General features: G+C 32.7%; 1 protein-coding gene and 1 pseudogene across 1 annotated transcript; both read left to right on the forward strand.

The window, feature by feature from the left end:
* The first annotated feature begins 4,001 nt into the window (after window positions 1-4,001).
* On the forward strand, window positions 4,002-4,969 carry LOC120594084 (olfactory receptor 5T1-like; annotated as a pseudogene).
* A 5,050-nt stretch (window positions 4,970-10,019) lies between these two features.
* LOC120594086 (olfactory receptor 5T2-like) lies at window positions 10,020-11,027 on the forward strand. Its single transcript, XM_039852105.1, has one exon. The coding sequence runs from the start codon at window positions 10,071-10,073 to the stop codon at window positions 11,025-11,027; it is 957 nt and encodes a 318-aa protein (XP_039708039.1). The 5' UTR covers window positions 10,020-10,070.
* Window positions 11,028-12,416: the final 1,389 nt, after the last annotated feature.

The following is a 12,416-nucleotide window of genomic DNA, read 5'->3' on the forward strand; positions in this document are numbered from 1 at the left end:
TCTCAAATTGGATCATTTGCTTTAACATTTAAATCTGAGAGAAATATTTCTAATTAACACAGAGCTGAATTTAAAATGGAATGAGAGAATTCCAGAGAAATAGCAGGGATAATAATAAAGAATTTATTATTATTAATAATAATAATAATAAATTCTAAGAATTTATTAATAATAATAATAAATTCTAAGAATTTATTATTATTAATAATAATAATAAATTCTACAATTAATAATAATAATAAATTCTACATATATTTGTCAATAGATTTTTAATTTAGAAATTGACTTAATTTCTTTAATGAAAGATAACAGAATAAAGGTAGTAGAAATAAGAGGCTATATTTCAAATTTTGGAAAATTGTTAAATGGAGAGAAAACTGACTATCAAGCAACCACTGAGTTTATTCCATTTTGAGATTATAATTTTTATTTCTCATGGAGGAATTTAACTGAATTTTAAATTTATTTTACAAGTTAGCGATCTGATCTAGACGTCACTTCAGTTTCTTTTAAATAGAATGTTCAGCTTATGCTTATGGATTTCTAAAAGAATTCAAGCACAAGGGGATGTTATTTCGTGTTGTTTCTAGAGGATAATATTTCCAAATTTATGCCATATCACAATGAGTCTGCAATATCAATATCAATGTCAAGTGAAAATAGCTTAGGGTTTGAAGAGAGAGGAACCTGTAATTAATCCTGGCTCTATTAGTGACTAAATGTGTGACCTTGATCATGTCATACATCAGGCTGGTTCTCGGTTTTCTCATCTATGAAAGAATACTGAAATTATTTTGTAGGTTACTATGCAGATTACATGAGATAATGCACCCAAAATTTCTAAAACCTAGTAAATGTTTAATAACATGTCGTAGCTGCAATCATAGCTTTCCTTCTTCTCTAGCTTAGTGTTTGTAATACGGGTCTCATGGGTATATGGAATTTTATGTGCTCTGACTGTATAATAATAGAACTCATTTGATTTTAGTTTTCCACAATGATCGTGTTGTGATAAAATTTGAGATCTATATATTTGTTATATATATATATATATATATATATATATATATATATATATATATATATATATTTCTAACTCGTGTCTTTTATAGCGAATAAGTTAGACATAAATATAATGAGTTCCAATGTCCTTAAGTATTAGTTGACAGAAATACCTGTTTGAAGAGCATCTCTAATGAAGTAGATGAACCCTTTATTTTCTGTCTATTATTCCTTCAGTTCCCTACAGTGAAGTAGATAGTTGCCCTAATGGGACATAATTTGGATTAAAATATACCTTTATTCATAAATCACTTTCTTGCACTACGGATAAAATCAGAGAAATCAATAGTTATGAGAATATTATTATGGACAAAATTATCAGAGGAATTTAAGCAAATAGATCATTATTTTACTGTCATACCCAGAGTTAGAATGCAGTGACAGGATGTATTTTTAAAATTCCTTATACCATAGAATATTAGGATTCACTGGTTTTAATCACATGAGAAAGGTATTTAAATATATCTTAAGTGTCATGTAACTTAAAAATATGTATAACTAGAAGAAATACTGAGCTTCTGGTTTACTGCTTACTCATTACTCAATGTTTTAATAAAAAACTGATTTTATAACTACCTATTGATATTTTGTAGTTAAATTTTGGAAATCATATTCCATATGTATGTATCCTTCGCATGTAATTAAAACACTGTCATTAATAAACATATTTTAGTGAATTTAATGAAATAAGCACTATGCAATCATACTATGTTCACATAGTTGAACAAGAGATGACTGAAAATTTGGTCAACATTAGTTGCTCTTTAATTTGGAAAGATAAAGTTATTTTTCCAAGATTACACTGTCACTAGGTGCTAAATCTGGATTTTAATACAAGGTTTCAGAGCCAAAATATACTGTTCTTAATCCTCAACAATTGCATCATCTCAGACATAACAGTTAAAGGTTAGAGTTGTAATGTTGCTAAAATTTCTCCTATGTGTAATAGGCAACTTGTATTTTCTAATGGGTACCTTTAATATACTACCTATTGGTCTATTTTTCTAAATTTGCTTGCATATGTTTATTTGTTTTTATTGTGCTACTCAGCTGCCTAATTCTTGTTTTGACCTTGAGTTTCTTTCATAAAAATTGTGTGTATAACCTATGTATGAAGGCAGGGGGAGGGGGTGGAGAGAGAAGATGGAAGGAGAAAGAGAGAGAATGAGAAATTCTTTAAATAGAAATAAAATTCTCGTAATGCCCAAACAACAGATTGAAACATTTTTATATTATTAATTGATGTTTTTATAAGTATTTTACTAATGTAACCATTCAAAACTGAAAATTACTATAAGGCATTTCTGTACGTGTGTTCTCAAGATTAATGTGTGAGTAGTCTGTTTACACTGAAGTCAAATTTAGATTAATTATATTTTTTACTTTGGAATTCTCTAAGGATTAAATGAGCATTTTAGGGGGGTGATATCCCCACATTTAAAAATCTATTTGTACTCTTTATTAAAAAACGTCACCCACATAAATCTGGGAAGACCTTTGTGGGAAAATAAAAACATGTATCTTTCTTTTTTCCTAAGAATAGTTTTAAACTGATTTTCACACTCTTTCTTGACGTATGGACATCTCAATATGACAAAAATGTAGTATGTTCCATGTCACTAATATAAATCATTTGTACGTCCCCGGCTCATGACACTGCAGATTTTTCACTCCTTTAAACACATTTTGGTCTATGACAGACAGAGGGAAAAAAGGGAGTCATAGTGCTGAAATGTGGCTCCTAAATATGATAGATGCTATACTTAATTTTGTTTAAACCATAAATACTTTTAGTCTAGATGCAGGTGACTCTTCAGCTTTTTAAGGTACATTTTCATTTTGTTCATATTCCACTGAACGAGAGCACAGGAAAATATTCTGGAAAGAAAGCACTACTTTGTGACATATGTAGTGATTTTACTCTTTTAGCAACAGCTTCTATAAATTTTATAAACTGTTATTGGTGATATTTTCTTTATGATAATTTTAGAGAATACTTAATAAACTAATATATTAAAGAAATGGTCATTTTTCTTTTTTAAAATAAACATGTCTTAAAAATATATCCAAGGACTTAGCCAGGATAAGGAATATGTTAAGAAAAAAAACTCACATTGGTATTAAGTTAAATTTGGAAAAACTTTAACAGAATAATACATGATGCAGGCCTAAATAGACAACATAATGATATGTGTGTGTATCAAGAGAGAAAACTGAAAAACAAACAAAACCAATGCTCTGTTATCATTTGCATACAAGGTACATCTACCTTTGGAATATCTGTTGTCTGCTCACCAGGGTTCCAGAAGTATTAGTGGAATGGAATAATAGCCAAAAAAGGAAATGCACAATAGTTTGGTCAGAAAAACTGCCCCACATGACCGGTTGAAATGTGGGTGTATCTTAGCCCATTTTCTAGTCATCTGGGAATATTTTAAAATGAAATAATTTCTACATTGTTTTTCTCATTCAAATACAATTCTCACTTGCATACACTTTTGTGATATGCAAGTGGCCGCGTTTATTTTAACAATTATAACCACTAAGGAAAGACCTTTTCATTCATACTATAGAAAATCTAGGATTAGTACTTAGAACCACATACATTCTTTTACAGTATTTTTAGATTTAAAATTCCTATATTTATTCATCTTTCTACATTTTAGGATGATGAAATATGAAACTAGATGGTAATAAACTTAACAGAAAATAAGCTGGAAATTAAAGCTCATAAACTGACATTTTTTCAACATGACAAATTTAGCCAACCACTTAATAAAAATTTCTTAACAGGGTAATATATTTTCTTGGACCCAGTGTCTTCATCACTGCCTATTCCCTCACTGTCAAGAATTTCAATACGCCCTCCTAAGGAACAAACAAGAGGTTATAATAGGGTGAATGCTCCCTTTAAAATATTGCTCTAAAATATAAATAAAATGAAAACGTCACAGTTGACAGCAGATTTCGATTTACACAGGATTCAGGTAAAAAAATGTGACCAAAGTCATTATGTTTATATTGATAGTCTTCATGGATAATGAGGTGCTAGTCTTCCTATTTTTACTGTTTCTAGCAATCTATCTTTTTGCTTTGATAGGAAATTTAGGAATGGTTTTATTGATCATTAGGAATTCTTGACTCCACAAACCTATGTACTATTTTCTTAGTATGTTATCATTCTTGGATGCCTGCTATTCTTCAGTTTTCACGCCCAAAATATTGGTCAATTTCCTAAAAGAGGACAAAGACATTGCTTATCTTGCATGTGCAACTCAGATATTTATCGCTGTTACTTTTGGGACCACTGAATGCTTTCTCCTGGCCACAATGGCATATGATCGCTATATAGAAATCTATAATCCTCTCTTCTATTCAATTAGTTTGTCATCCAGAGTCTATGTGCCACTCATCATTGCTTCCTATGTTGGTGTCGTTGTGCATTCTTCCGTACACACAGTGATTACATTTAGCCTATCCGTCTGTGCATCCAATGAAATTAGGCAAGTCTTTGTGACAGCCCTGTTCTCCTTGCTGTTTCTTTTTCTGAAACTCACATGAACCAGCTTCTATTCTTCTACTTTGTGAGCTCTGTTGATATAGTCACTATCCTGATCATCCCGATCTCCTATGGTTTCATCCTGTTGGCCATTCTGAGGACGCATGCTCCAGAGGGGTGACGGATGGTCTTTTCTATACGTGGCTGTCACCTGACTGGAGTGTCAGCTTATCATGAAACCTTCCTCTTCACATACGTGAGACCAAGTTCCAGCTATGTTTTGGACCATGACATGATAGTGTCCATATTTTACACCATTGTGATTTTCATGCTGAATCCCGTCACCTATAGTCTGAGAACAAAGATATGAAAGAGTCCATGAAAAGAGTGTTTGGCAAAAATGGATAAATTATTTTTTTTTTACAATAACTATTAAATTGAATCAAATTGATATTGAGATAATAGACATTATTCTTAATATGTTTCAATTGTAATAGTTACTGCAAAAAATATAATTTATCAATACACCCATTTTTGCCAAACATTCTTTTCATGGCCTCTTTCTTATCTTTGTTCTTCAGATTGTAGGTGATGGGATTCAGCATGGGCATCACAATGATGTAATAATCGACAATATCATGTCATGGTCCAAAGCGTAGCTGGAACTTGGTCTCACATACATGAAGACGATGGTTCCATGATAAACTGACACTTATACAGTTTCCAAACATGCAGAAAAACTGTATAATCCATCTGTTTCTTACTACATTCACTCTTGGATATGAACACACACACACACACATAGACACAAAGACACATGCACACGTATATATATTCCGATAGTGATTGCATTAGTTTGTCAGAGCTGCCATGCCAAAAGACCAGAGATTGTTAGCTTAAAAAACAGAAATTTATTGTTCATTGTTCTAGAATCTAGGAATCTGAGATCAAGGTAAATATGAAGACAGGGCTGATTTCTTCTGAGGTCCATTTCTTACTTGTACATAGCAGTCTTCTCTCTTTGTTTTCATGTCATCATTTCTCTGTGTATCTCTGTGTCTTATCTCCTCTTCTTATAAGGATACCAATTTATATTGGATGAGTGGCAAAACAAAGACCTCATTTTAAGTTAATTATCTCTACAAAGACCCTGTCACCAAATATAGTCACATTCCAAGGTACAGGGAGTTAGGATATAAATATATGAATGTTATTGTATAGCACATGAATATTTATATAAATTTGGTGATTATAATTAAAGCTGCTATAAATATTTGTGTGCAGGCTTATGCATGGGCATAAGTTTTCGATTTCTTTTGGAGTCCATACTACACAAAACGATCTAAAGATTCAATGGAAATTCATATCAAAATACTAAGGTCATTTTTACAGAAATAGAAGAAAACAATCTTCACGTTCATATGGTACCAAGGAAATCTTAAGCAAAGAGAACAAAGCTGGAGTCATCACACTGATTTCAAAATATATTACAAAACTACAGTAATTAAAGAGGCTGATATTGGCATAAAAATAGACATAGAAACCAAGAGAATAGAAAAGACAGGCCAGAAATAAACCCGCCTATATATGGTCAATTGATCTTCAACTAGGTTGTCAATAATACGCAAAGGAATGAGGATAGTCACTTGAACAAATTGTGCTGGAAACCTAGATATCTACATGCAAAAGAATGAAATTTGACCCTTCTCTCAAACCATGAACAACATAGCTTAAAGATTTAAACATAAGATCTGAAACTTTAAGTTTCCTGAAAGAAAATATATGGAAAAACTTCACGACTTTGGACTAGGCGAGATATTCATAGATGTGACATCCTAAGAACAAATAACAAAAGTAAGATTAGATAAATGAGAATACAATGAACTAAAAAACATCTGCAGAACAAAGGAAATAATCAACAAAGAGGCAACCTACAGAATAAGATAAAATGCTTGCAATCCCCTTGAAGAGACAGTTCTCAAAAGAAGATATACAAATGGCCAGCAGACCAATAGGAAAGCATACTTAACATCACTCACTAATTATCAAGAAAATGCAAATCTAAAGCATCCTTATAATCAGGGATCTTAAAACTCTATTTATTCAATAAATATCAATATGCAGTAAGTTATTCCAGGAACATTTTCTTTTTCATTATTGAAGAAATTATCTTGTTGCTATTTTTAACCAGAAGATAATTGAGGCATAGTCCCCTAGAGGCATCTCTTATGGTTTCATCAACAACCGAGTAAGTGGATATAAATAATCTAAATTAATCACATTCGTAGTTTATGTAAACCCGCTTTTGCTGTTCCACAGGTAAGAGAAAATTCCAAATCATTTGCAGAATATTTTATGAAGAGGGACCTCAAATTTCAAGGTCAAATGCATTATGAAATCTCCGCTACTAAACCTTCTAGGTGTTGACTATCCCATTGGTAAATAAATAAAACTAAGAAAATATGAAATAGTAAATGTACTTTTGTAGAATTCAGGAAGAGTGTTCCATATAGAGTGTATGCTTGGATTTTTCCAATGGAAAAAGACAGCTCGAATTAAAGCAAGAAAAATACAGAGAATTTATCAGTGGAGGGCACAAAAACATTTGACTTACTCAGCTACCTGGGGGCTTGCATTTTGCTCATATGAGGAAGCAATCAATTACCACTTATTTTCCCAGCTTTGTGATGAAGTCACTTCATATTACTGTTGTTTCATGTTTCTCTAGTCTTAATGTTTAAAATTTATCTAAATGTATATCAAGAATCATGTTTTATATCACTGGTCGAGAGTCAGCTACAGAATAAAGCTGTGATAGTACAGGAAACAGTGTAAATCTGCAAAGCGCATGCGCTCTGAGGGAGCCCGGGGATTGGATCGTGGTTCTGGTCCTTCCGAGCAGTGAAAGTTGTCAGAAAGGTGAAATAAAATAACATGCCCAAAAGTCTATTCCTGCTGCCTGTGCTCTATACATGGCCATTATTATTTTCTCCTCTGTTAAAAACTTAGTATTTCAATGCTGAGCCCAAGGTATTTGCAATTGTCTGCTTTCTATTAAAATAGTATTTTCAGATGGGGTTTGATATTCATTTTAAAAGTTGACTGTTATTAAACTCTTCAGAAATCATAGTCATTTTCACTTTATAACTCTGAGTCCTTTTGATATATTTTAACATTGACCTAACTATACCCAGAATCACTTTTATTTTATCATCTCGTAGAAATATCTGATTCAAGAAAAATTTAGCTTAAGTGATTAACATTGAAGTCTTTCACTATCTTACTTATATAAGTAAAATTAAGCCCATAGCAATGTAGCAAATGGAATTATGGTGATCTGTGTGTGGGTAGAGGGAAAAAATCATAATCAAAATATGACTTATTGGATTTAATCCTGATAGAATAATGTTTCAGCGTGTACTGATAATCACAAAACAAATATTTTAAATGCAATTTAAGGATGAAATATCTGTCTCCAAGCTTTGGCCATATATATTCTTCAACAATTAGTTATAATATTATTTTTGTGGCCCAATATTTACTAACATTTTAAAATAAATACATCTGATGAAATAAGTTCAATTATATGGTTATTTTAAATTTGTAACCAAATATTGGCATACTTAAAGGAAATTACTTCATATATTTATTGCTCTACACATTTAAATAGTCTGCCTCGTTATATATTATTATGTCTGTTTGGTCGTTTATTATTGTAAAGAGGAGAAAACTTAGGAGAGAAAGCCCAGTACCACACATGACTTTTAATCATGAACCTGGCCAATAAACACACACTTTCAGATCTAAGTCCTATGCTCTTTGTCTTAAATAGATTTATCATTGAACAGATAGATGTCAAGAATTGTACTGGGGCTGATTTTCTCTTGTGACTGCTGATCACGTTTTTTATAAATAGATTTCATCATATTCATCAAAGTTTTAATTTCATTTCTTTCTTATTCTTAGGTCTGTTTCTTTTTTATTTTGAAAAAAATTGAGCATGCAGTAAAAGCAGACAGAATGGTATAATGAATTCCCATGTGCCCATCACTCTGTTTCAGCAATCTATAAACATGGCCTCTCTCCCAACTTCCACAATCCTGAGTATTTACAGTTTCATCCATAAGCATTTCATTATGTGTCTCTAACAATAATAACTGTTTTATAAACCTAAGCACATCATCATTACCGCTGCTAAATTTTTAAAAAATTTCTTAATATTAAGAATCCTTATACATGTCCTTTGTCCCATAGGTTATTTGAATCAGGATCCAAGTAAGATCCATATATTTCAACAGATTTGTATGGCTTAAGTGTCTTTTAAGACTACAATATATTTTTCCATTAACCTTTTTATTAAATATAATGGGGTGACATTGGTTAATAAAATTATATAGGTTTCAAGTCTACGATTCAATACTACGTCATCTGTATATTGCTTTGTGTATTCACCACCCAAAGTCAAGTCTTCCATCACCATACATTTGACCCCTTTACCTTTTCTACTTCCCCCCAAACCCCTTTCCATTAGTAACCACTAAACTGTTATCTGTGTCTATGAGTGTTGTTCATCTAACTTGTTTGTTGTTTTCAGGACTATATCCCTCATATGAGTGAAACCATGTGGTTATCGACTTTTTCTGTCAGACTTATTTTCCTTAACATGATTATCTCAAGATCTATCCATATTGTTTCAAATGTCGGTATTTCATTTTTTCTCAGGCCTGTCACGCTGTATTTCATTTCTTATTTTGGCTTAATTAAATCGTGGGCCATTATCTGGAAAAAATCTTGATGAGATCTTTTAGATATAACCAAGAAGGTCTAATAGAGTAAGAAAATTTTTAGAACTGAGCCCATAAAATGTTACAATTTAGATCGTTTCTACTTTGTAGGATAAACCAAATTTAAGAACGTTCTCTACTTAACAAAATAGTAAAGACTTATTTTATTGACATATTTTTTGTCTTTCAATATTTACTCTAATATTGTAAAATAAATATAAATGTCCTCATTCTACAGGAGAGTAGATGATAGCAAACAATTGTATACAATTACTGAAAGGTCTAGAATGCTGACATTCTATTCTATTCCAATGTGCTGTACACTGATATTCTATCTCATGTGCATATGTGTCAAAAGCAAATTAGTTTTTAACCAAGCACTTGTTGTTTTAATGTGATTTAATAGAAAAACAACTAAAAGAATGCAATGGTGACCTGATTAACCAGGTGACTTGATGCCTTTAGAAATGACATGAATTCATCCAATGAGTGAACACCGATCTTTTCCATTTGATTTTGCAGTGAGTGGCATAAATCCTTACTCCACGGGCTTGTCACTGTTTCCTGATCTGCAACTGGGAATCTTTACATTGTCAACAGATAAATATGAGGAGATAGCATATTTCCCCTTGTGTCACAATATTGTCACAATTTTATTATTCTTTTTGTAGTAGATGAATTGTAATTTTACAAATCTCTTTAACTAAGTCCCATGAGGCGTCAATATGCAGAATGTCACTGAAGTTACCATGTTTGTGCTGAAGGGTTTCACAGACAAGCCTGAACTACAGATTATATTATTCTTCCTGTTTCTAGCAATTTATCTCTTTACTCTGATAGGAAATTTAGGACTGGTTGTACTGGTCATGCGGGATCCCCAACTTCACAACCCCATGTACTATTTTCTGAGTGTGTTGTCATCCGTGGATGCCTGCTGTTCCTCAGTTATTACCCCACATATGTTGGTAGATTTTATGTCAAAGAGTAAAGTCATTTCAATCCTTGAATGTGCAACACAGATGTTTCTCGCTGTTACTTTTGGGACCACGGAATGCTTTCTCCTGGCCGCAATGGCATACGATCGCTATGTAGCAATCTACAACCCTCTCCTGTATTCAGTTAGCATGTCACCCAGAGTATATGTGCCACTCATCATTGCTTGCTATGTTGGAGGCATTTTGCATGCTATTACACACACGGTGGCCACATTCAGCCTCTCTTTCTGTGCATCCAATGAAATTAGGCATGTCTTTTGTGACATCCCTGCTCTCCTTGCTATTTCCTGTTCCGACACTCACACGAATCAGCTTCTACTCTTCTACTTTGCCGGCTCTATTGAGATAGTCACTATTCTGATCATCCTGATCTCCTATGGTTTCATCCTGTTGACCATTCTGAAGATGCATTCTGCTGAGGGGAGAATGAAGGTCTTTTCTACATGTGGCTCTCACTTAACCGGATTGTCCATTTTTCATGGTACAGTTCTCTTCATGTATGTGAGACCAAGTTCCAACTACACTTTGGATCATGACATGATAGTGTCGATAGTTTACATGACTGTGATTCCTATGCTGAATCCTGTCATCTACAGTTTAAGAAACAAAGATGTGAAAGAGGCCATGAAAAGAGTGGTTAGGAAAAATTGGCTTATCAATAAAGTATCTTTTTACAGTAAAAAATAAATTTTAAAAATTGTGAGTGATATGTTGTGCCTCAGTATTTAAGAGGTATAGTTAAAATGTTTTGTATTGTTTTTTTAATTTATTTTTGCTTTCTTGGATATTTTAAAATAAAGATCATATTCAACCATCTACCTATGCTGCCTTTAGATGTAAAAAATGCAATCATTCATTTGCTTCTTACTATGTTCTTCCTGAGATATATGTGTACACACATATATGTATGTGATTCTGATACTGATCACTATAACACCAGTGCACTCACCCAGACATATATGTACATAATCATTACTTTAGGATGTTGAATATTGTTTGTTTCATCTCTGCGTTACAATGTATATAAGTTCCAATAGTTGCTGTTGTAAATAACATTATAATTTTATCTGGCTAGCTTAATCAAAAACCACCTAATCAATAACAAAACCAAAGCTCACATTAGCCCAGAACACTTTCCATAAAGTCATTGCAGTCTGATTCCAGTGTAAAGCACTCTGCCCATCCTTGGATCCATGTGTTGGTAATAATTTAACGACAACTCGTGGCTTGGAGGCACAGAAAATGTGTTCAGATTCCTAGTGTCCTTACTGTCCTGTGAGTAAAGTTCTGAGTTCTCCCCATTTATTACTGTCCATGAATATTACACCAGTCTTTAATATGCTCACGAAATACAGGCATTGTGCTATCAGATCCTTTGCCAATTTAAGAATGACAAAAAAAAAAAAAAGGACAATAACAAACAAACAAAAAAATGTGCAAGTGACTGGCAGATTGAGCTCTTCCCAGAACTAAGCCCAGCCCATTTTTACAAAATTTCTTACAGGCCTGGTCCTGACTCAAAGTCCAGTTCTCTTTTCCTTTAAACCCTGCCCCTCTGTGATGCCCTTGCACATGCTATCACTACTCAGTGCTCAGGCACAAGAACCAAGGCAAAGATGAGGGTCTCTCCTAAGCTCACGTTTAGCCCTGCTTCCAATAGACCTCATTTTCAGTGCAAACTTATGTTTCTATCAAAAACAATTTTAACTTATTTTCTGCCTTCCTTCCTCCCTTTCTTTCATTTTTATTTATTAACTTGTAATTATTATTTTATGAAAATGTGTTCTCTTCAGCAGGGGATATCCATATTTATTAAACCAACAAGACAATCTGCTAGGAATTTGAGTTCAATTTAAGAATATTTCCCTATATTAAGATTATAAGTTTAAAAAACATCTCCCAGTTTCTATATGGAATACTTCTTACTGCCATGTATTTGTACCATAGACTGCATTTATTTTTTACTCTTTAGAGGCTTTTTCCACGATTCACATGGTTTCTTCCTTACAAAGTAAAAACTAAACCATGGTCACTGATATTCATTACCTTTGCATATCCAACCATGAGATGGAGAAT

The sequence above is a fragment of the Pteropus medius genome, unplaced genomic scaffold (assembly GCF_902729225.1).
Source record: "Pteropus medius unplaced genomic scaffold, Ma_sr-lr_union100, whole genome shotgun sequence".
Lineage (NCBI taxonomy): Eukaryota > Metazoa > Chordata > Mammalia > Chiroptera > Pteropodidae > Pteropus > Pteropus medius.